Below are 26,622 nucleotides of genomic sequence, written 5' to 3' on the forward strand. Positions count from 1 at the left end.
GATTATCAGCGCGTTATATATTACACCATCATCACTTTTACAACATATGAGATGTCCTGCAGCCCGGGGATCTGGCTACACCCTGAGGAATTAAAATAGATTATGGCTTAACAATAAATAAGACAACAACACTGGCATTTAATAAAATGAAGAAAGAAGCCGAAATGATAGGAGCAGGAAGATGGAAGGACTGACATCTTTTTATTTACTTGCTAAGAAATGGTGTAGCAGGAAACCAGTTTTTTTCTGAATTTCTGCTATTAAAACAAGGGTGATATTTTATCCAGAAAAAATAAAGTTGTAAACTAAATACCCTGCCCTCCACCTATTTTAAAATATATCTATGGATACCCATATACAGGGAGTGGGGTCCTCACTGAAAATGCTGACTTGGTTTGGTGCAGTGTGTACAGTATATTAGGGGTCTCCAATCTTTCTGAACAAAGGGCTAGTATTCTGTCCTTCAGACTTTAGGGGGGCAGTTTTTGGCCAGTGGGTGTAGAAAATGTCCTGGTATCATTTAGAGTAAACAACGTCTCAGGCTTGGTGGTCTGTGGGCATACAAAAATTACATATAGTCTGTGGTCAGTAAGAAGAGGAATAGTGCCCCATCATTGGTGTCAGTGGGAGGAATAGTGCCCCATCATTGGTGTCAGTGGGAGGAATAGTGCCCCATCATTGGTGTCAGTGGGAGGAATAGTGCCCCATCATTGGTGTCAGTGGGAGGAATAATGCCCCATCATTGGTGTTAGTGGGAGGTATAGTGCCCCATCATTGGTGTCAGTGGGAGGAATAGTGCCCCATCACTGGTGTCAGTGAGAGGAATAGTGCCCCATCAATGGTGTTAGTGGGAGGAATAGTGCCCCATCATTCGTTCTAGTGCAAGGAATAGTGCCCCATCACTGGTGTCAGTGTGAGGAATAGTGCCACACCATTGGTGTCAGTGTGAGGAATAGTGCCCCATCAGTGGTGTTAGTGGAAGGAATAGTGTCCCATCATTGGTTCTAGTGCAAGAAATAGCGCCCCATCATTGGTGTCAGTGGCAGGAATAGTGCCCCATCATTGGTGTCAGTGGGATGAATGGTGTCCCATCATTGATATCAGTGGAAGGAATAGTGCCCCATCACTGGTGTCAGTGGGAGGAATAGTGCCCCATTATTGGTGTCAGTGGCAGGAATAGGGCCTCGTCACTGTTGTCAGTGGGAGGAATAGTGCCCCATCATTGGTGTCAGCAGAAGGAATAGCGCCCCATCATTGGTGTCAGCAGAAGGAATAGTGCCTCATCATTGGTGTCAGCAGAAGGAATAGTGCCTCATCATTGGTATCAGTGGAAAATATAGTGCCCCATTATTGGTATCAGTGGGAGGAACAGGGCCCCATTGCCGGTATCAATGGAAGAAATAATGCCCCATCATTGGTATCACTAGCAGGAATTATGTCCCACTGTCCGTGCCTGTGGCAGAACAGTGTCTAGTATCAGTAGGAGGAATAATTACCCAAGGACCAAATAAAGGCTAGCAAAGGGCTGCAGTTTAGAGAACACTGGTGTATAGCCTTCAAGTCTGCCTGCCTTTCAGCAATCAACAACAATTGATTAATAGCCTGTTAAAGGATAAAATAAAAGGCAGGATCTGCAATTTATGTCACATACAGTGCTGTCCCCTGCAGTCATTTTTTCTGCCATTAGACGTCCTCAGTCTTCTCCATTGAATGATGGCCAGCATCATTGGACCCACTTCCTCTGAGCCCAAGTTGGTATGGACTCATCTCCAGCCTGTGATGGGCAGTGAAGAACGACACAGTGATGATTTCATATCTCTGCCACTCTACTATTTTTTTCTCCTATGTGCACTTCAGCACAACTAATTGGCTTCTTGTGTTTCTTCACCTTACCCCAGTGTGAGCTATGCTGTACAGGGACTGCAAGGCTGATACCATGTCAAATCCGAGTATTTACACTACCTGCACTAAACAATTCATTTAATGATGTATAAATGAACACAGAACCACATTCATTTATGTCTTTTCTATTTGTCTTGAGTTCCGCTCTAGTCTGGTAATAGCCAACCAAAGGCCAATATTACACCTATTGTGTTTTGTAAGGCAAACACTGTGAGCAGGGCTGTTTGCAGAGATAGAAGTCTACCTTTTTTGCAAGTTTGAATGTGATACATGGGGCACAGGACAGAAGACAGAAGTAAATTGACTGAAATATCTGACTTTAGCACAGCTGTGTTGTTTGCTGGCACGCATTAGCAGATCACAGATTGGTTTCACTGGTGGCCTGAAATTTCTCTTTAATCCATGTAAGTGAGGGGAGGGGTGAGGACATCTCAGGATTACTCACCCACCAGTTGTCAGCTAGGCAGAACCCCTACTGTGATCTCACAGGTGTGATGGTGTTTTGGGGAATAGATAGCCGTGTCCCAGCTCTTCAAAAGAAATCCCCATTCACATCACTATGCTGTACATGTTATTCAATATAAGGGAGACTCCCAGTATTTTTTATTTAAATCAATACAAACTATATGTAATATGGTCCATCTGACCTATCTTAGGACTATTCATTACCTTGTAATATGTTTTTAAAATGGTGATGATGCCCTAACAGCCATGTAACTTTTTGTAGGCAAAGTGAATATCTCTTAGCAGGCAGCTAAACATGCAGTTGAAATATATATTGGTGATCTATCTTAAAACATAATTCAGGGTATGGTATATTTTTACTGTTACATTAGTCCAACTTGGACCATTGTGACTATGTACAGTATATACCATACCTGGCTGATGCCCCTGGAAGTATGAAATCATTGAAGTAGAAAAAGTTACCCCAGTGATCTCAACTTGCGTTTGGGTACTGTGCTGAGCAACTGGCCTGATGCATTGTGAACACAGCAGATCAGCAGCTCAACAACAGCACCATGTTTTGCTTTTTCTAAATGAATGCAAGGCGTTCTCTGATTGGACGAGGTGGGGTGGTGACATCACACTCTCCACCTCATCTAATCAGAGAATACTTGCATCCATTCAGAAAATGAAAAGCATTCTCTGAATTGCACCCATGCCATGTGGCCAACCTGCATTCAGAATGCATAAGGCCAGAAGTTCAGCATGGTACCTAGAAGCACATGGAAAACACTGGAGTAATGTTATCAACTTCAATGATTTTCAGCTTCCAGGCACTTCAGCCAGGTATGGTATGCAGGGCTGCTGTTAGAAATCCCGTGGCCCCCTACAGCCTACCTGGCAGGGCCCCCCTCCCCTTAAAATATCTCATGATGCTATGCTTTGCAGCCCTGGCAGAAATTGTATGCTCCATTGAACAAAACCCATTCAAGTGAATAGCAGCACAAAGGTAATATCTGCACCCCACAATGAGTAATTGGTACTGATCACTCATTATGTTCATTAAGGGGGGTGTGTTCATTCAATATAGCGAGCCCCCCCCCCCCTTCCAGCTCACCATCCTGAAATAGCCCGCCTGTGTGCCCTCAGCAGCTGCTGGCAAGAGAGGAGAGTAAGGAAAACACAGTGCTGCAGGGAAAAGGGGCACACAGACAGTAGGGAGAAGGGGTATTTAAATTCTAGACCCAGATACTAGAACTCATCCCCCTGCAGTGCACCGTAGGATAAAAAGCAAAGTAGAAGCTGGCAGCACTGCACAAGTCACAAGTATTAGCGATAAGGTAGTACTACTGGCCTTCCTGCTTGGTAAGTGCCTGGGCCCCCCTTTTGAACTGATGAGGCTTGGTCCCAGGACAGGAGGGGTGGCTGTACAGCCTTATCAGTGGCCCTGATGGTATGTACATTGCTGGACCAATGTAACTGTGTAAAAATATTCCATGCCTAGAATTCATCTTTAGATTTCAAACTCTTTTGAGCATGCTCTGTAGTTTAGGCACCTCTACAATACAGCAAATCCAGATGGGAGATCACTTTTCTTTACTTAAGCGTATTTCTAGATAAACCTATTTTTTTTTGTAGGTGATAAAGAGAAAGGGGTTTTGGTCAGGTTTTCTCTCCAATTAAGCCAGGATAGCAGTAAAAACCAGACATAGGTTTTAATTTTTTCAATTAAAAAAGTTTTGGCTGGACATTCTACTTAAGCAGTTCAACTTGATCACTTGATCAAAGCTGGCTGATTTGACATTGGAGAAGCAGCCTCACATCAAATAATCTGCTCATCTTGTCTTGGTGTCTAAAGCAGCCCACAGATGATTCTATTTTCTTTGATTCCACCACGGATTGAAGGAAAAAAAGGTGCTTGATTCCCCCATCAACACAGTCAGTGTTCATGGGGTGGGTGGCTTTCGCAATGCTATTGTGTTCTGGGGGAGGGGGATCCGGGAAGCCTTCCTGGGCTGGCAGAGCATGATAAATATCACTAGCGGCTATAGCCACTGAAGGAGAAAAGGGAAGAGCCATTTTATTTATCAAACATTTATTTATGATTATCAAACATGTATTTATGATTAAGCAGATATATTGGATGTATATGTTGTGAGAAGTCATAGTGTATACAGCTGTTGTGTTCAAATGACGTTTACACCTCCAGCTGTATAGATTGCTATCTCAACCATTGAAGACCTATTCAGCCAACGAGCCTTGGAAGTGACAAGTCTATGTGAATGACCATCCGCATATCAAAGAATGTCACCAAAGACTCAAATGGGACTTCAAAAGAATGTAGATAGCCAGGTGCCACCCACTTCAGAATGTATAAATTGTATTAGGTGTCCTAGCCAGCTAGAGCAAATGTTTTCAAACCAACAGAATGTAATGTGACTGAATTGCTCTCCAAACATGTCTTTCCACCTACTTGTTTGTAAAATAAATATTTTTCAATCTGGCTTCAACAGTCAATATGTTACTGAAACCCATGAGTTTTGGAGTTTCCCCTACACCACCTACAGTAATTGCATGCAAAATATCTAAGATGCTGACGGTACCCAAATCTATCAATGGATTGACTTGGGTACAATCAGCCTACCCATACATGGATCAAATCCCGGCCGATCCCTGCTAAATCAAATTTCGGTCAATGTATGGTTGGCTTTAGTATTAGCCCTGATGTGATGGGGATTTCAGACAGTTGCTATAATGACAGGCTTGGATAGTTATACTTTCTGTCTTTAAAAACACATGCAAGGTTTTCTTTGTAATAAATACATACTTGGATTAAATGGTGAATATATACACTATATCTAAATTTACTCGGCATTCACCATGAAGGAAGAGCCCCAGCCCCGTCCATAAAATACTGGACAACAGATCCCATACCTCTGTTGACAGCAGGGAGACAGGCAGATCCTCCATTGATATGTTTAATATTTAAGTATTTGTTGAAGGCCGGGAAAATAAATGAGAAAAAGGCAATTTTCTTGCTGACATGTAAAATATCTTATCTATACTAGTGCTTTAAAAATTCATTCCCAGCATGCTTCCCCCCCATCCTCTCGTTGACATATAGAGGCCACATAGAATTACTATTTAGGAGAGCAGAACAAGGAGTAACATGCTTCCTAGAGCTGTCTTACATCTAGAAAAGGGGCTAGCATCTCGGAAGAGATTAACTGTATCAGAGAGATGTTCCCTGCTGACATATTTGGCTTCCTTCTGCATTTGTAGGATGAGTGTCCTCTTTATTAAACCGTCTTATGTTACCGAGCATCTCAGGCTGCAGCAAGGCCCACTACTGATATCAATTTTCTGATGCCTCCTTGTTTAAGGCAAAGTCATGAGATTCCTCAGTCTTTGCTACAACGGTGTCATCTGCGCACTATACAATGAGTATATGGATTCCTGCATCCCCCTGCAATCTAAATCCCTTTGATCTTTTTACAAAAAAGAAAAAGATTACTTTTGCAATAATGTGTTCAGCAGACAGCATAATGAACAAACGCATTTATTCATGTGATATTTCTGTTATAATACACAGAGCCGATTTGTGGTGATACAGAGTGTTTTAGGGTCGATAGATTTATCTGAGTTGCATGCGTCCGTGTGTCTGTCAACCCTATGTAGGCTGGGGAACTGGTAGATTGTACTGTTGATAGGTTTGTTTTTAAGTGGACATTAACTAAAAAAAAAAAGCACATTTTCTATATTGTAGAGAACATCTAGAAATGTTTATTGTGCCTAAAGAGTGCCATAAAAATCTACCTTTTGTTTTGAATTCTTCTTAAAAAATGCTGCTTAGGTCCTCCTTTGCTCTTAGCCTCATAACTGAATATCTGCAGTGTGATATCTAAGGGCGGCCATACATGGATCAGAAGTCAGCTGGGGACCAGACGAATTTTGATTTGTGTATGAACACGCTGGGTGTACACAAGTTGATCAAGCAATCGACTTGTGTCCAGTCAGCATGTTGAGTTTTTCCCAAACGATCAGTGCTGCCGGCTATAGCCAACAACACTGATCATCGTATTCTCCACAGCAGGAGAGATTCCCTCATCCATCTACCTCGAATATATGGATGGTGGAATCAGGTCATTGCTTTGTTCAACCCTCTGCCTGAACAGATACATTACATGCAGACTACTGGAGGTCACTATTATTACAGCCACTTTACAAATCAATGCTCCAACATTTGGGCTCCCTACATCCTGCTTTTAAATTAATTGTGCCAAATTTGATGTTTCTCCCAGCAAGATCCATAATACAAAATAAGAGGGAAGACAAACATAAAATTAGGAAAGGGTTGGATAGCACAGTTAGCCATTTAAAGCTGTTTTGGTCCTGTTTCTCCTGTGGGTCACAGAAGTGCACTTTATTCTGCACTTTTGTGACCCATTTTCAGCCGACAGCGGGCTAAAGTCCGCTGTTTACTGATATCATGCTGGTTTAGGCTCTAGATTGATCCCAACTTTACAGTCCGGATCTACACAGATGCCTGGATCGGCAGCTGGCTCAGCATCTTAGGGAGCTGCTGGGAGACTGAGCCAGCTGCTTCTGCCCCCTCCACAGCCCAGCAATCCAGTGAGCGCTGGAGGGGCTGGAGCCAAGACCCGATGACTGACAGTCACCACTCTCTGCTCACTGAAGACAGAGAACTGAGCGATCAGCAATCTTTAATCCCTAAGTTCTCGGTCTAGAGGCAGCAAGTGACAGCTGCAGCTTGGATCAGTGCTTCAACCATCTAAGTGAGTATGTATGCTTGTTTTTTTAGAATCCCAAACTTCTCTTTTAACTACTAGAGATCTAAAAAATACTGGGTTTTACTAAAGCTGGAGAGTGCAAAATATGGTGCAGTTCTGCACAGAAACCAATCAGATTCCAGGTTTTTTGTCAAAGTTTAATTGAACAAGAGAAGGTTAATAGCCGATAAGCTACCATTCACTGCTGTACCATATTTTGCACTCTCCAGTTTTAGTAAATCAACCCCACTGTCCTGAGTAAAAACCTAGGTAGGAAAAACACAGACTATTGTCTGCAGGGGCCCCTGGGCCACAAGCTGGGCAACAGGGCAACATAGGTTCATTAAGTGTGCAAATCTGAAACTAAAATGAGTTGAACAATTTAGGCTGCAATTTACCATTTACTGTATTTTCATCTTTGCTGAACTTCTAAAATGTTTCTAGCTCAGAATTAATCAACAAAGCTCTTTCAATAAACTATTTTGTAGGCATTTAATGTGAAGTCTCCTCAGTGTTAAAAACCCAGAAGCTGTCTTTTATGGCAGCTGCCAATAAAGTTATACCAGAGACATGCATGCAGATCATATATCAAAAGGTTTTGTCAATGACGGTGACATATGTCAATAAAGTTATTTAACCTTTCATGTACCTCCTATCCCCTGACTAGGACCTCTGATAGGTATGCAAGCCTGTCACTTGAATCTGTCTGGTTATCTAAAAAGGAGGCTTGACACTAGTTTGAAAAATGGTGACCACACATGTATCACGAAGATCATTCAATTAGATCTATTTGAATAAAAATCGCAAATCAGTGACACTTCGTTTATTTAGGGATCTTAATTTTGACACTGCAGCGTCAATTGGCCTTGAATTTTGTCAATTGTTTCTGATTGCTTCAATACATATCTGTATGTGCATGCTGGAGAACTGGCCATCATGTCGATTGTTTACATAATGACTGATAAAAAAGTATTTCTGGCCTATATTGCTCAGTCAATCACAAAGTATAGAAATACAATGTGTGATGGATCGCTTTGCAAAGGGTTGGGGTGAAAAAAACAAAAAAAAAAAAAAAAAAAACAGTGCATCTCTGTAATGCATTCACTTTTCCCCACATCTGTCACTTTAAAAATGCTGTAAGTACAGGGAAATACTTCTTGGTCCTTTCAGACATCCTTTGAGCTCCTATATTTTTGTAGCAAGCTGACAACTCTGCCTCTGCGGCACTGAAATCCCAAGCAGTGTTTTCTCCTGCTGGACTACAGAACTCTCCCCCCTTGTGCTATGGCAGTGAGGACAGGGGAGATGTTCTGTACCCCTTGTCTTGTCCTCTTCCCGGTCCCCTGCTGCTTCTCTATCGATACTTTTTAGTGAGTGAGCCAAGGATAGGAAGTATGGTACTGGCAGGATCAGGATGTGAAAATAATAGACTCGTAATTAACTAAGGGCTCATGCACACTGCAGCTAAAATAATAAATAAATTAATTTAAAAAAGCTGCATTATTACAGGCATTTGAGATTTTATTTCTCAAGTTTAAAGAAGATCGTGCTTTTTTGTGCTCTTTTGCACGTTTTTATTTAGCCTTTTTTGAGCTTTTTTTGAGCATAATAATCATTAAAGCATTAAATAATCATTTTTTTCACAAACCTTTCCCACAGCATCTTTTTTTGCTTGATAGTTCCTCAAAAATGTGAGTTTTGGTGTGGTTTTTATCTGCCTGCCTCGGCTAACATCGAGGGAAGTTTCCAGGCAGAAAAAAAGGAGAACTCAAAAAATCTCAAAAGCCTTTAGCACTAGTTTGAACCTAGCCTAACGACCAGTAATCTGCAATATATTACATTTTTGTTCTTAGGTTTAGATACACATTGAGAGACCAGATCAAAGAGGAAACAGTTCAGAAATATGGTTGTGGTTGTTTATGGCAGTGTTTATGATGCATTTTTTGAAACAGACACTTTTAGAGCATGCCAAAAAAATAAAAACTTTGATGACATTTGATTGCAGCAATTACAGTTTCTAAAGTAATTTGGGACAAAAACAGTGAATGCTTCTAAAGACAGCAGATCTAAAACCATCAATGAAAAAGTTGATGGCCATCTTTTTTGCCCTATCAATCTTAATATTGGCAAGAAACCACATATGTATTGGCCGGATCCCAGTGTTAGGTTGGTTAAAGTGATTGTAAATAAAACAACCCATTCAGTTCAGTGCTGGTTCACACTGCCGCTACCACTAAAGTAGCGTCGCTTCCAGCGCGACTTTGATGCGATTTTGACGCGACTTTGGCGCGACTTTGACGCGACTTTGGCGCGACTTAGCGCGACTTTGACGCGACCTAATCGCGAGGCAACTTTTTATTTGGCCAATCACAATCTGATGTCTTGTGACCTAATTTCCTTTTCCTGTGTTTTTTTTTTTACATATTTCCTTTTTCCCATGTGTGCAGTGTTGTGTGTCTCACATAGCTTTGTTTGTCTGTCCAGAAACGTAAAAAAAAAAAAAGAGCTTTTTTCCTATAATTTTTAAGAAGCACATGCCTCCAAAGACACCCAAAAAATGCCCGTAAAATGTCTGCAAGAAAAAAAGCCAGCCGCAGAGAAGCCGTATTCCTGAAAATATAGTAAAAATGCTGTTTTTTAGGGGTTCTGGACATGCTACAGAGCTGAAAATTGACAGGTACACTTTTTAGACCCCCCAGACACTAAATAAAAAAAATGACATGCCTGCCTAAAAAAATGCCCGCTAAATGCCTGCAAGAAAAAAAGACAGCTGGTAAGACACTACAAAAAATTATAAGAAAAATGATTTTTTTTTAGGGGTTCTGGACATGCTACATAGCTGAAACTTGACAGGGACACTTTTTTGACCCCCCAGACACTAAATCCAGAAAATGACATGCCTGCCTAAAAAAATGCCCGCTAAATGTCTGCAAGAAAAAAAGCCAGCCGCAGAGAAGCCGTATTCCTGAAAATATAGTAAAAATGCTGTTTTTTAGGGGTTCTGGACATGCTACAGAGCTGAAAATTGACAGGTACACTTTTTAGACCCCCCAGACACTAAATAAAAAAAATGACATGCCTGCCTAAAAAAATGCCCGCTAAATGCCTGCAAGAAAAAAAGACAGCTGGTAAGACACTACAAAAAATTAAAAGAAAAATGTTTTTTTTTTAGGGGTTCTGGACATGCTACAGAGCTGAAACTTGACAGGGACACTTTTTAGACCCCCCAGAAACGAAATCCAAAAAATGACATGCCTGCCTAAAAAAATGACCGCTAATGCCTGCAAGAAAATTATGCTCTTTTCTTGTTCACTGCCATTTTTTAGCAAAGTCGGATGACAAGTCGGATTACAGGTCGCTTCAATTAAGATAAGGAGGCGACTCCCATTGAAGTATATGGGACAGGTCGGATCACTGGTCGCCTGAAAGTAGTACAGGACCCTTTTCTGAAGTCGGAGCGACCTTAATAGCGGCAATTAAGACGGCACTGATTCATTTACATTGGTTTGGTCATGTCAAGCGACCTGGGGCGACCTGGGGCGACACAAGTCGCCTCGTGAGTCGCCCTAGTGTGAATGGGGGCTCAAAATAGAAATGAAAAACAAAACATTTTTGTATAGATATAAAAATACAATATAAATACCTTTTCCCCTTTTTTCATAAGTGATCACATTCCCTCTGTTCTAAACTGCATAAGAGCTGGGGGAGGAGAAGCAGCAGCACACTGAGCTTCCAAGTGAATGGCTGTGCAGTGGGGGTGTGACAGCACAATCATTGGAGGTGAGTACACTGAGTTCCCAGCATAGCTAGAGAACTGACCGCGCTGTGCTCTCCTGCTTGGTGTGGTTAGTTTTTAAAAGGGAAGCAGAGGGACTGCTAGGAACATCACAGAATTCACACATTTCAAAGGAAGCAATACAAAGAGAACAGGAGACTTTTTCATACAAGTACATGGTACAGCAGGCACATATCAGGAATATGAAGTGCTGGGGTAACAAACAATTTAGGAAACAGCAAGTCCACTATTTATTTTTTCCTTTTCAAGTTTAATCTTAGGTATCAAAAAAGAGGAACTGCCTTTGCTTCCCATAGCAACCAATACCCATCATACTCTTTAGATATGAATGGGAGAGTATGGTTGCTATGGGCAACCTAAGCCGCCTCTTCTCACACAAGGCCTTTTACATCCGAGGCTTGGGCTCCGCTCTCTCCCCAATGACTGTCAATAAAGTTGCTTCAGGGATCACACAGCCCTCTTCACAGGGGACGCTAAGATTTCCCAGCAGCCATGTCTGGTGTTTTCCCTAACATCTGCATTTGAAGGAGTAATAAAATGCTCACTCCCTGTCAGCATCACTTTATAGATAGCTCTTTAAAAATAATGAGCTATTGGATATTGTAACGCTCTGGGCTGTCTTGCTAGACTCATTTATTCTGATTCTGCCTTTGTCAGAATCATTGAGAGAAGACATTGAATTATAAGATGTCACTCGGAGAAAATGGCAGCCGGTGTGTGTGAATGTGATGTACATTTCTCACGTAAAACCCAGCCGCTGCTTCCTTCATTGTGCCGCGCGTGTTATTAATAATGCCGCCTATCAAGATATGATATTGGTGTATTATATTACAATGCGTTGCTATATTTTAGGTCCCCGTGGACAGAGTGGGGATGGGTAGGTTGAAAGGACATTACGGTGAAATATTACTAATTTTGAGAAAAGAAAGAGAAAAATGAAGGTTTTGTTGATTAAAGTGAACCTGTGAGGACAAAATGATGGCAGCTGCCGTTACTGATTTGTTTTTAAAGGTACAGGGTGTTATCCTGGCCTTGCCTTCACTACGCTATGTGTTTCTGACCTGCAGCAATTCTAGCATCAGGGCTGCTGTTAAAGATCACAGGGCCCCGTACAGCCTATCTGACAGGCCCCCCCCCCCCCCCCCCGGAAATATCAAATTCAATTTTCACTACAAATATACAAAAATCATTATTAGTGGAAACAAATACAACAGAATTCCTGCTAAGGCCCCTTTCACACTTGTGCGCTCTGAAATTCTCGTGACTTTGAAGCGACTTTGACATAGCTTGAAGCGATGCCTGTGTGATCTTGAGGTCTATGGACCTCAAGTTGCATCAAAGTTGGACCAAAGTAGTGCAGGGACTACTTTGAAGTCGGTGCGACTTGAAGTCACACAGATATGAACAATACTTCTTGGAAATCATAGGGTACGACTTGTCATGCGACTTTGCAGTCCCAAGTCGCAGGACAAGTCGCATAAGAGTGAAAGGGGCCTTAATCTAAAAGATAAAACTGCATTGAGTTAATAAATAAAGTTCTGTGTGTGAATGAGGTCTCTATCCTGAAATGACCCTCCTGTGTGCAGCTGCCAGCAGGAGGAAGAGAAGAGGAGGGAAGCCAGCAGCGCTATGAGGGAAAGGGCACACAGGGGGGCCTGGATAGCAAGGGGGGCTCACAGAGGGGCCAAAATAGCAGAGGGATGGGGATGATCTGAGTGGTGGAAAGGGGTTGGGGGGCACAGATACTAGAACGAATCCCCCTGCTGTGCAGACATAGAGGGAGAAGAGTAGAAGCTTGCATGGCTGCAGAAGGATCCACAAGAAGTGTCAGCAATAAGGCAGTACAGCCAGCCCTCCTGCCCAGGGCCCCCATATTGAACTGATGGGGTCTGGGCCCAGTACAGGAGAGCTGACTGTACTGGCCTATCAGTCTTCCTGCCTAGCATGTAGCAGGCTTCTGGATCACCAAGACAAAAAAACAGGCTATAAATGGTCTTCCTGAAACCTGCACTGTTCAACAGAACCAGTCATGGCTGAGGGACTTGCCGAATATCAAGGCTCACAATTATATCTAACCTGGTAAAACCAACTACACACCTCCCCCATACCCTGAAGACTAGACAACAACATTTATTTTGGAGTCGATTGGCCAATGCAGCCCTTTTGTTTTCAGAAAACAAATTAAAAAATTGAGAAGAAATAAATCAATGCATAAAATGCAGTCAATATATAAGACATGAATAGGATTGCCTGCATGGAACACCTGTGCATCCTGTGTGCAGGCAAAACATGGCCTTCATATAAATGTAAGCCTATGTGAACGAGGCCTAACACTTCAGCTTTAGAGTTAAGCTAGCCATACATTAATGAAATTCTCTATTTCAGCTGTATATGACACTAAGCAGCATCACTGGAGAAATGTGCATGGCCGGCTATTGCATTTAGACAACCACACCAACCGTGGCTACTTCATTACCCGAACAGTGACTGCTTCGGATTGGATGCAGTCATTGTCAGGCCAACATTTTTCCACCTGGTTCTTCCTTTTTTCAATCAAGTTTTATTGAGTTGGGGGGGTGCCCACAGTATGAATTGCAGCAGGAATCCGCCAATATTCAAGTTGTGTATGGCCAACTTTAGGGGACAGAGGTCACTAGAAATCTGTTAACTTGTCATTTGTGATTTTGCACCGTTATATATTCAAAGCTAGCAAGTGGGGTTGTTTTACTAAAGCAATAGAAGCAGCTCCCTAAGATGTATATATTCAAGTATTAAAATATTCACAACTAGGCAAAGCTCTACTCACTTTGACTGCCCAATTATGTGGAAGGGAAAAAAAAATGCTGGCACGTGATTATTTGATGGAAGGGGACACACCTTCACCATATATAAGTCTCAGTGAACAGTTACCTAAAGTGTTATTAAACCCACAACAGTAAAATCAGTCTGTATATGCAGTATAGCATGCATGTTATACTCACTGTGGAACCTAAGGGTTTAATCCTCTGCATTGTGTAAAAAGGCTGTTTGATCCTCCCCTTCTTTTACTGTCTTCAAGCCATCTCCTGATAGAACAGAGCCTTGGGGGACACTCTACACATGCTCAGTTTGGTGTGAATTGCTAAAGAGTTTTTTTTTCTTGGGAGAGTGCATGTGATCAGAACAGGGCCAATCAGCACTGTCCAGACAGAGGGTCAGGGGTCCTGCAGCCTCATAAGACAAGTCAAAGGAGAATGAAAACTCCTCATGCAAGCTTTAACCAGACTCTTACGTAAGTCACAAGACTGCTATATACTGCTGACGAGAGATGGTATTTAGCAGTTTGCATTACTAAAATAATTGCATTTCCATGTTCTGTGTACTGTAGGAGACCAGATATAGTGAATGCAGGTTCTGGGTTTAGCAACACTAGTGAACACTCTTTACTCAAGAGTAACCCAAGTGTATGAGGTTCTGCAGTTAGCAGGGCATACTGTATATGTCAACTGTCCCAGATTTGCGGAGACAATCCTGCATCTTGGATCCCAGTCCCAGTAATTTTGTGTCCTGGACAATGTCCTGGGATCCCAGCGTCACCCTTATTTGAGTTACTCAATAAGGCATTCATTATGGTCATCGGGGGCCATGAGGTTTGCCCCTGCGGCAACTGGGTAATTGGCATGGCAGGGCAGCTATTATTGCAACCCCGAGGGGGCTAGATCCAGAAATTTAAAAAATACTAATACTACAGCGACATCAATAACATTGTACTTTTTATTGTGACCATAAAATTTAGGAATATGAAGAAGATGCGTTAGATAGAGGAGACTCTAGTTTTATAAAATCAGCCTGTAGGTTTCCATTGATTTATGTTATAATAACGGTCATTCTTATTTCAGTGACAGCTGCAAAAAAAAAAAAAACAGTGAACGCAATGAGCAGGCAACAGTATTTTGTCAGCCGAGCCCATGTAAACACTAGATCGCAGAAGATGACTATAGAGTGCTATTCATTGGTTAATATCATTTCAGGCTGCATCTTAAAAATAACATTTGGCTCAAGATGCTGGCCCCACAGCACGTCCTCAGGAAACCTCAGCCAGGTTTTTTGTGCAGGGAAGCTCTAGAAATAGATCCAATAGATAACAATTATTAGAGTTATCACGATGAACAAACACTTTTAATTAAAAGTACAGATTACAATCTTAAAGTATATGTAAACCCTATCGGTGAACATCTCTTATTTGCTTTCTTTTAGTCTGTTAAATAGACCACTGTAAGGGTTTTAGTATATCTGTTCACTAAGTGCAAAAAATTACCTTTGAACCTTTGCACGTGGGGCAAGATGGTGGTACCCTATGGGCAAATAAATAAATGGAGCTTTCAGTATTGGGAAGGTACCATGGAAGGGGGGAGGCAGCAAAATAAATTGGTCGTCTGGTGACAGATTGAATCAGTTTTTCATCACTGATTACTCATCGGGGAGTCGTTTATAAGTTGGGTAACTCATATTTGGAGGCAATTTTTGTAAACGTTGGCAAAGGAAAGGGTGCTTGAACTAGTATATAAAATGCCATAGTAAATGTCATTCTATTTCTTCTACTGGAAAAAAAAAGAGAAAAAAAAATACCCACAGTATTATATTGAGTTAGAAATTATCAGTGAGCAATACTAAGCCATTGTTCCCCACTGTGTGATGACAATGCATGTTTGCAGGAGTCTGTCGGATCTTAATGGACTGTCGCACCCTTACCATACACACTCTCAATGTTCTTATTTTTCCTGAGCTTGGCACTTCTGCCCCTGATCCACTGTAAATTGATTCAAATAGCTGCCAGACAAGTTACTTTATCTGATGTCAATGGGAGAGACTATAAAAAGATGCCACTTCGGTTCAACAAAATGAATTTGCATGGCAGGATTAAAAATAGAAATTCAATGCGCAATTACAAGTAGCCTCAAATTAACTGGCATCTTAATTTAGCAGCCGGGGCACTTCACAGTCATAACGTCATCTGTTTGAAGGTCCAGGGAATATACACAGCAGATTCTTGGCTTGGTCTTGAGTTGGAGCCTAGAACTGACACGGGGCTGTCACGGGTGCTCATTACAAGCAGCGATTATGTTACTGAATGTGCATGCCTTTATATGATAACAGAGAAAAATTAGTGATGTGCAGTAACCCATAGTAATCTATGACTTACCAGCTTTAGACTAATGAAAAATTATACTTAGTTTATATTTGGTTTCTATCAATTAACCCCTTTGCACACTTTTACCCAATTAAAGTTAAAACACCTAACAGGGTCTTATAGCCCTTGGGAAAGCCATTGGTATCATCTCTTTGCTTCTACCCCAAGTATGAACACACACTGGAAAACTTGGCAACTGCAAAGTGATTAGGAACATTCAGCACCCCATGTTGGTTGGAAACACAATTAAGGACTATGGTGATTAGCTCTCGCTGGCAGAGCCAAAAGCTATGGGGTCTCTCAGACCAGCAGACTCCACATATCATCAACATATCTGTTTTGGTTGGATTGACCCTATAATGGATCATCAAAGCTAAAGTAGAAATTTACATGGAGAAGCTACTTACAATTAGTCTTGAGAAGCTACAACACAATTTGTCTTCAGAAGTCTCTGCGATTTTCACTGTAGATCATCAGTTTGATGGGGGAATTAGAAAAGCACCCCTTGGAAATAGTGTAGTAACATATGTTATAAGTAGAGCACATGGGTCAGGAGTGCCACCATTGGACAAAAAAGAGTTGCTGGGTTGATTTTATTGCCAAAATATCTTGTCATAGATATTTTAATTCTTCATCTGTGGCCACCTTAATAAAAGTTTCTAACAGACATGGGATTTCCCTTATATTGGTGATCCCCTTTCAATCTAAATCTAAAAACAATACTCCCCAAGACCATTATGTATATCAAACAGATTTTATCTTCCATCATTACATATTCTTAAGTGGTTCTGTCATGTAGCTACTGAGACAAGTCATTGCAGTTAGTTTGACTTATAATTAGAAGGGTCTGCCTAGTCACATCCCTCCACAGTATTGATAAAAAAGGAGAAAACATGCATACTGATTAGTGTATAGATGTGTAACTAGAATATCAACAAAGATGAAAGTCTAATAGGCCTAAGAACAGTGTTAAGGATGCCTGGATTTTTACCACTGGTTCTGTGCAGACTCCTTAAAGAGACTTTGTCAGTTTCAGAGCAAAGTAAGTGTTTTGCTATTCCACTCCGACCCACTTATTTTCCTCGTCAATGCTCCCCAATGGCTCCTTCTCCTTGCCCTGTCTGCCTTGTGTCCCGGTATGGGAAAGCATGTGATCTGCTCCCAAGATGCAGTTTTGGGGTCTAGCAGTCAATCGTATGGGCAAAGTGACAGAGTCTCTTTAAGACTGAACCAATCACATGAGCAGCAAATTCGTTTTCTGGGGACCTATACAAATCATGTACAGAACACCCCCTAGAACCTGTTGCCTTGATGGCAAAGAAATAACCTTTGAATTTTCCTGGCACTTCTTGAAAAGGCTGGCTGCAGATTGGAATGGAAACATAATTTTTAATAACTTTCAATGACAAAGTGGTTTGCGCAGCCGTGATATACGTTATATAATTTGTTTAGCGAAAGAGGAGTTTTCCTTTAGGTGGCACAAGGTATAAGTCTTTCCTCTGATGCCTGAAACATTTTCAGTTGCTCAGCATAAAGCTGAGACTTGGAAGTCTCATCGAGGGATATTCATCACTGGCTCCTTTGCGCTCTTTATTCCAGGGACTCGATTTATGCACAGAACCCTAAGAGAAGCAAGATGCAAATAAAATGATTGATTAGAACAGATTTATATTATTTAAATTTGGGCCACAGTCCCATTACTATTTGATTAAACACACTGCTTTTGCACGCTATCCATCTTTTTTTTTTTTTTTTTTTGCCTCTATGAAATCAGGCACAGAATAGGCGGGATGATGGCACCTGAATTATGCAGACTTCATTTTCTCCTCATTGCTATTAAAATGCTGGGCTGCTTTTTTCCCAGTTCTACTTTTCATCTAGTGATTTGCTACAAATAATCCCCTTTGGATCCTTCCCCGCAAAGCATCATTTTATGCCTCCTTGTATATTTGTATGTATTTTTTGGTGCTCCTGGATCAGTAATTGATTTCTCTTGATCGTTTCACTGCATAACCTAAATTTGGCTTTGCTCGCCTTCTCAACCTGCAACATGTGTGCTGGGCACCTTTATTTTCTCACTTATATTTAATGACCTTTCTGTCATCATTCATCGCTCTTCAGTGTGATTTTTCAGCTCTTGTCAGTTGCCATGGGTGATTTTTCTAGGCGGACTAAATAAAAGGTCTCCTGGAATCCATCTAAAATGATAGGAGTGATAGGTGTACACAGTGCAGCTCATAGCAGTAACAGTCTTGGGGCGGGTTCAAGATTTCATGTATTCGTGTACCTAAAGCCCATTTTTTTAAAATTTGGATAGACTAGGGAAGGGTTAGAACCTCAGGTTTTTATTGTTGTCTGTATCCCCGCTACAACAGCAAAAAAGACACTTAAGATAAAATTTAGGCTCAGAGCAAAGAAAAGAGAAAACATTGACAGAGGGCCAGTTTGACCGGGGGTTAAAAGGGACTTGGGTTTAGGAGGGTTTTTTCTGAGTTTAAAAGAAAATATAGTCGCAAAAACTAAATAGGATAGGTGGGTTAAGTAGGAATGGGTGGAGCTTTGAGGGTCGGTCAGCCAGAGGGTTGCAGGATAGCCTCAGTGGTAAGGGAGCTGAGTTGGGGAAAATTTGCTGCCCTCTTTCCCTTTACTTCTGATAGCTTGGTTCGTTGTTCTTTTGGTGGGTTATTTTGGGTTGGCGTGGTTGAGTCATGGCAGGTACAAGGTCTTTGTTGTTTAGTATGGGGCACAAATGTACAGTTTAGGGACCCATCTGAGGTATGGCTCCCAGTAGCTAATATGGTTAAGCATTTTTTGTCTTTGAGTCGATAGTTGTTGCAGCTGGAGGCCTATTTATGTTGAAAGCAGGTACTCTCTTCTATTACAACCACCAGGACCTTTTTTTTTACACTGTTTATTGGTAATTTTTACAGTTTGTTAATAAAGGCTGCTATGACCATTTAACTTCAACTTGTTGTTTGGTTACTTAGATGTGGTTAAGGGGGGAGTGATGGTCTGAGCAGAAGGGAGACAAGCAATCTTCATTACCCTAGTCATGAATAAGAGGTGATAAATCTCTTATTTTTATATTCTGTGTTGTAATTGGGCATTCTATTAACTAAGCTGACTCATTTCTCACATACGTCAGAATACTCTCAACAATAGGTGGGTCCTGGGGGAAGTCCAAATTTGTAGAAAGCAATAAGGGTCAAGACTGAAGTTCACAGAGTCCAGAAACGTTTTTACTTAGATCGTTGGTGGAAAAAGAGAGCCAACACATTTCAAGGTTCAGCCCCCCCCCCCTTTCATCAAGGCTTATAGCTTATGTAACCACAAATTTGACTGGACTCAATACGATGTTGATGATATTGGTGATATATATACGTACAGAATCAGATTTGAGGTAATATCACCAGCACAATGTGTATTTTAAAGAACAACTTTTGAAACAATGGAAGAACAGCTTGCATCAGAATAGAAATTCTATATCTTGGATCGAAGTGTATACTAAACATGATTACTGTATTTTTTTCAGGTGTACGTCTTGACAGAGTGCGTGGAGGCCGACAGAAGTACAAACGCAGGATAGACGCAGAGAACAGCCCGTATCTAAATCCTCAACTTGTCCAGCCAGCCAAAAAGCCATGTAAGTCCTCTGTCTCTGTGTATGCAATACTTCATGGAAAAACAGATTGGGTGGAGCTGAATGATTTCCATCTAGACCCTCTGGGTCAGAGGTGTACATAATTAGGCAGCAGACATATTTTTTTAAGTGAAGCTGGAAATCTCTGATCTGCAGGAATAAATGTTCCTAGTATACTCACTTGCCAACAGTAGTTTTAGACATACGTGTGCTAAGGTTTATTCTAGCAAAAGATCGACAGGAACACTATGTCCCCATTTAAATTTTCATACTAATAAAATTATATCCTGTCTGTAGGTAAAGTGATTGTAAAAGACCACCTTGTAAAACAACCCATTCAGTTTAAAATAGAAATAAAATGCAAAGCATTTTCGTATAGATATAGAAAAACATTATGAATACCTTTTTATAAGTGATCACATTCTCTATATTCTCAGCTGCATAGGAGCTGAGGCAAGGAGAAGCAGCAGCAGCACACTGAGCTCCCCAGTGAATGACTGTGCTTTGGTGTCAGGACAAGTCTGATCATTGGAGGAGAGCATACTGAGTTCCCAATTGAGTCGCTCTCCTGCTTAGTGTGGTCATTTTTTAATAGGAAAGCAAGGGGACTGGCAGGAACACCACCATTTCATATAAAGGAAGCAATAGAAAGAGAAGAGGATACTTTCTCATACAAGTACATGGTACAGCATGCACATATCAGGAATATGACGTGTTGGGGTAACAAACGCTTAAAACCCAAAGTATGGTAAAAAAAAAAAAATATATATATATATATATATATATATATATATATAAACCTTTATTAAACAGCCAAGAACATATAATTGGAATGCTGCTTTGGTGAAGACTCAGATCATATTGCTTATGCTGAGGTGTTGGTCACAAAGTCTGTTTCAGTGGGGAGGATCTTTGGGGGGTGACATTAGAACACTACTAGCTGACTAGCTCTCTCTGAAGAGTTTCTTGACGTTGGTCCCCCAAGATCCTCCTGCTGAAAACTCCTTGGCATAGCTCACGCCACCAACACAGGGTTTCCATTCTTATAAAAATGGTCTTAAATGGCCCAGGAAATGCAAACTTGTAAAATAAGAGTGTGTATATTAACTTCTCCTGTGACCACATTACCAAACACTGCTCTGCTCATTAAAAATCATCCCCCAAATTGATACTATTGGTAGCATTGATTTCCTGGGTCTCCCACAGCTCTTACTGTTTCTTACTGGTGACCTCCATGGGTTTTTTTTTTCACCCAAATTTCACCTTAGCAGCTCAACAAGATTTAACAAAAATCTCTTGGTTCCATTTTTATAAAAATGGTCTTAAATGACCCAGGAAATGCAAACTTGTAAAATAAGAGTGTGTATATTAACTTCTCCTGTGACCACATTGCCAAACACTGCTCTGCTCATTAAAAATCATCCCCTAATTGATACTATTGGTAGCATTGATTTCCTGGGTCTCCCACAGCTCTTACTGTTTCTTACTGGTGACCTCTATGGGGTTTTTTTTTTTTTCACCCAATTTAAACCTTAGCAGCTCAACGAGATTTAACAAAATCTCTTGGTTCTTACCTAGTGGTGCCATTGATTTGGTAAATGGTCTCTGAAACATACAAAGGGTGCTTCCTTTAAAGGCTTCTGAGACAGATCTTTATCTTCTAGCAGCAGTCCTATTACGAAGAAGACATACAGTAAAAATTCTTGTTTAATAAACATCACACCAGCAATGGTTCACATGTCGGCACTTTGTCATTTTAATAGCCAGTAGCAGAATCCCACAAAAACTATTCCCCCCCTGTACCAAAAGGGGGTGAATTCCAAAATCTGTAGGGCTGGAAGCACACACAAAACTCGGAAGCCCCAGCTATTATGAACATAATAGATTTTAAACTGTATGCAAAAGGACATTTTAGCTTTATCAAAGAAAAAACAACCAGTTTTACATAACATTAAGGCTTAAGTGAACATATGGCATGGATTCCCTTTGCCTTTCCAAAAAACATTATGCTGATTATACCTTCAATTGTCCAATCTGGCATCCGGCGCTGCGTTTGACTAAGCTGTTCCACCATTCTGTAAATACATTTTAGGGTTGCATTAAGCAGATTTGATGTATTATAATGAAAACTTTCCGATAATACTATAAAATTTAATAAACCGTAATGCTTAATTTCATTAGGAGCGTTTAATTTCGTTGGATTTCGTGATGCAGAGATTACCCCCTTTTTTTTTTTTCTGTCGAGTTTTGTCATTGTTGTCAGTGTCACATATGAAAAAGTGATTAAAAGCGAGGCGGGCAGTCGTCTCTGATGTCCGTATTTTGGAAGTTGAGATTACCATGGAGCAGTGTGTTACAATAGCATTTAAGGAGATAACTACTCCAATTTCACTAAGCTGTACTTGATGAAGATAAACCAGGCATTTGTCAAACCATTATTGAAGCAAACCTACCTAATTATCTATGGGTTTTTCTTTGACAGACTCTAAACATATTGTAAACACGGTCTGATATATATCTTAGGTATGTTAAATCAAGCAGTTGGTGCACTATAACAGTCAGGCTCTCAGTATTCCTGCTGAACACTTCTAACTATGTTTTATGCCACATGAGTCAAGAGGCAACTCACAAACCATTAGTGAAGCAAACCTATCAAAATATCTGGGTTTTTTTGGCCAGTTTTCATCTTGTAAACATGATCCGATATAAATCTTAAGTTGAAACATACAATGGCGGACTATTGTAACCAGGCTCTCAGCATTCCTGCAGAGCACTTTGTGTTTTATGCCAAATAAGCTAGACAGGCAACTCATAAACCATTAGGATAGAAACCTTTCAAATTATGTGTTTTTTTTTTCTTTTTGGAGGCTCTAAACATATTGGAAAAATTATCCTATATATATATATATATATATATATATATATCTTATTATCTTATGTTGAGACACACATCTGGTGCACTATAGTAACCAGGCTCTCAGTTCTCCTGCTGAACACTTCTAGCTATGTTTTATGCCAGATGAGTCAGACATCCAACTCACAAACCATTGCTAAAGCAAACCCATCAAATTATCGGGGAATGTTTTCCTGGTTCCAAACCTCTTGTAAACATGATCTAATATAAATCTTATATGGAAACATGCAACTGGTGCACTATAGTAACCAGGCTCTCTGTATTCCTGGAGAGTTTTTCTAGCTGTGTTTTTATGTCAAATGAGTCAGACAAGCGACTCACAAACCATTATTACACAAACCTATTAAATTATCTGAGGATTTTTTTTGCCAGGCTCTAAACATGTAGAAAAATATTCTAATATATATCATTTGTTGATACATGCAACTGGTGCACTATAGTAACCAGGCTGTCAGTCTCTACAGAACATTTCTAGCTACGTTTTATGTCAAATAAGTCAGACATCCAACTCACAAACCATTACTGAAGCAAACCCGTCACATTAATTGGGATTTTTTTCCTAGTTCTAAACATCTTGTAAACATGATCCAATATAAATCCTATATGGAAACATGGAGTTGGTGCAATATAGTACCCAGGCTCTTGGTATTCCAGAAGAACACTTCTAGCTACGTTGTAGGTCAAATAAGTCAGACATCAAACTCACAAACCATTACTGAAGCAAACCCGTCACACTAATTGGGATTTTTTTCCTAGTTCTAAACATCTTGTAAACATGATCCAATATAAATCCTATATGGAAAGATGGAACTGGTGCACTATAGTAACCAGGCTCTTGGTATTCCTGCAGAACACTTCTAGCTACATTTTAGGTCAAATTAGGTCATTATTACACTGAGATATCAAATGATGTAGGCTTTTACCAGGCTTTAATCATATTTGAAGATATATCTTATGTTGAAGCATGCAACTGGTGCACTATAGTAACCAGGCTCTCAGTATTCCTGAAGAGCACTTCTAGTTATGTGATACCTGTGTCAAATGCTAGCTATGAGCTATGCTAGCAAATGAGTCAGACAGGCAGCTCACAAATCATTATTGAAGCCATAACCTATTAGATTATCTGAGTTTTTTTTTTTTTGCCCAGTTTTAAGCATATTGTATTATGTAGCTATTAGGGATGATTGAATGGTTCGGGTCGACCATTGGTTCGACCCGAACATTGACTGTTCGAAATTCGACCGAATTCCGAACTTTTTGCGGAAAAAGTTCGGAATTCGGCAACCAGAACCGACCAAAATGCAATGGGACAGGAACTGGCCTTTAAAAGCTCGTGATTGGACCAGAACCATCAGTAAAAGCCAATTGAGGGGGCAGGAGGATGCTAGGAATGTGATTGAAGTGACTAGGGGGTCCAGAGGCCAATCAGTAGTGAATACGCCCCCCAGTATATAACATAGCCCCGCCAAATCTCTAGCACTGTAATACAGGGGCTGTGGAAGAGAGTGGAAGCAGTTCTGTTACTCCTGCTTCAAAAGTGTCATTTAGCAATTATTAATGTGAGGAAAGGGATATCTAGTGTAGTTAGGGTACTATTTTCCACTATAGTTAGATTTAATAATCTAGTTTCTGTAGGGAAAGTGTTAAGTGTCAGGGTGACTGTGGTGTAGTGTAGGGTTAACTGACTCTGACTGCTATGGCAGGGTGACCAAACTCTTCCATGTCAGGGTGACCGCCATAGAAAAAAGATCATTTGTCTTAGAATTGCAGTAGAGCAGGGATATGGCTCTGCTACTTTTACACCTGGCCGTTTTTGTTGCAGGCATTTATTGGGCTTTTTTGTGGACGTCTTTGGAGGCAGGCATGACATCTGAACTTCTGTGTAGGGGTATATATACACACACATATATATGTATATATACACACGCACACATATAGGTGTGAAAGTAGCGGAACCCTATGCCTGCGCTAATGAAATTATTTTCAGGCATAGGGCTCCGCTACTTTCACACCTATATGTGTGTATGTGTATATATACATATATGTGTGTGTGTATATATACCCCTATACAGAAGTTCAGATGTTATGCCTGCCTCCAAAGATGTCCAAAAAATGCCCAAAAACGCCTGCAACAACACACCTGGGCGTTTTTGTTGCAGGCGTTTTTTTCTGGTGAGCATTTTTAGATATGTTTCATGTCATTTGAGTTAGATGGGCAACTCACATAAATGTTCTGTAGTAAGCATGCTGTCAGTTAACCTGGCACAGAACTACAAAAAGAACAGAATTGTTGAGACCCAAAGAAACACAAATTTGCATAATATGTTATAATTTTCATAGAATTTGGATGATTATAACTGAATAAAGTATAGGTAAACACAATTGCTGAAATCTCATATACAGTAAATTTTAACATGTTAATGTAATTTTTATTATTTTAAATATTAAAATCTGCAAATAAATGAATATTTAAATATATTACTCGTTTATTACTTAATATAAAAGGCTATCCCCTTATCTTTTGGTTGAAAAACAATGTTTAACAACATAAAAATATCTTAGAATTACAGGTATTAAACAATCTTCACATTGCCTCTGCAAGCTGTGATACCCTAGGCATGTGCCTCTTTTGCCTGTATGGCAGATATATTATGGAAACGACTTATCTGTGCCATCATTAATATATTTTTTTTCTCTAATGTGCTGGGACTCAAAGATTTTCCTGCATTTTCTCAGTGATTGTTTGTGCACAGAATAGGCACAGCGGAAAAGTGGAATTTATTGATTCCAATTAGGAAAACATTAAATAAGCCTCTCTTCCCTAGTAACAATGCTTATGGCTATTCAGTGCCCTTAATTCCAGCGGTCTGATGGCTCCATCAGCCTGAGGAAAGGTTGTGGCTTCAATCTGATGGCATATTAATAGGAAATAGTGCCTGCTGTAATGTAATGGACATCCCTGTATCCTAAAATAAATTTCACGTTGCAAATTTACTTGCAAGACATTTTCCAAGATCACCGAATACTCACCCTGCTTGGTGCATTACCCTGAGACCGAAAGGGACCAAATGCCGTAATTACAGATTTTGCTTGCAGCCCCACCTGCAGGTAAAACATGGTTCGGACGCTCCAGTTTTAAATATAATAAAGCTCTAAAAGAGGTGTGTCAGCACATATCAGTGTTATACACCTATACATGGGTTGTGGGAACATCCTTGACTGCACAGTTACCCCAGACGATCGTTTATTTCACCCTATGTGTTTCTCATTTCAGTAAAAGTCAATCATTCACATTACAACAGTGATCATATATTTTTATCCCTGAAACAAAAAAAAAAAGCTTCCTTTTTGAAAGACTTTGATTGTTTTAAGCTCAACTTAACAATAAATGTTCTGAATCATTTTGTGAGCTGCCTAATTATGTCATTTTCTTTTGTCTGGAAAATGAGGATTTATTGCACATTGCAGGTTCTGCTTCATTATCTGTCTGCTGTTTTCTTCACTAAGTGGGATAGCCAATTCTTCTAAAAAGAACTCATCTACGAACCAACTTGTGTAATATGTTAGAGTTATTGATATAGTTCATTAAGATATATGCAACTGTTAAATGTATAGACATATGGGAAAAGATCATGGAGGCATGGGAAGAATTTTTATGTGCACAGCTAAAGACTTCCCAGACAATACTCTGCTAAAAAACTTGATAGGATGCTATAAAATATGTGCCAAGTTCTGGCTATCTGGGTAATACTGGTGGCCACGGTGATACGGTCACATCAAAATCACTTTTTTTTTTTTACAATATGTAAATTATCAATGTTTATAATTATTAACCTGAAGCCCAACTTTTTTTTTTTTTTTTTTAACAAGAAGGAACCATTCAAATAACTTTCAGGCCTCAAGGAAACCCTGCTAGTAATTTTCTGTAATAATAAAGAAAAATATGAATAACATAGTTATGATAAT

General features: G+C 40.3%; 1 protein-coding gene across 4 annotated transcripts in view; it reads left to right on the forward strand.

Annotated features, from left to right (window-relative positions):
• ESRRG (estrogen related receptor gamma) overlaps nucleotides 1-26,622 on the forward strand; it is a 286,117-nt gene that overhangs the window by 179,691 nt on the left and 79,804 nt on the right. For all 4 annotated transcript variants that reach the window (XM_082252325.1, XM_082252327.1, XM_082252326.1 and 1 more), the window contains one exon: nucleotides 19,635-19,745. In XM_082252325.1, the coding sequence (XP_082108451.1) occupies nucleotides 19,635-19,745 (111 nt within the window). The remainder of the gene's footprint in view (nucleotides 1-19,634; nucleotides 19,746-26,622) is intronic.

This window comes from Pelophylax lessonae, assembly GCF_965119305.1.
Source record: "Pelophylax lessonae genome assembly, chromosome: 3".
In the NCBI taxonomy this organism is placed as follows: domain Eukaryota; kingdom Metazoa; phylum Chordata; class Amphibia; order Anura; family Ranidae; genus Pelophylax; species Pelophylax lessonae.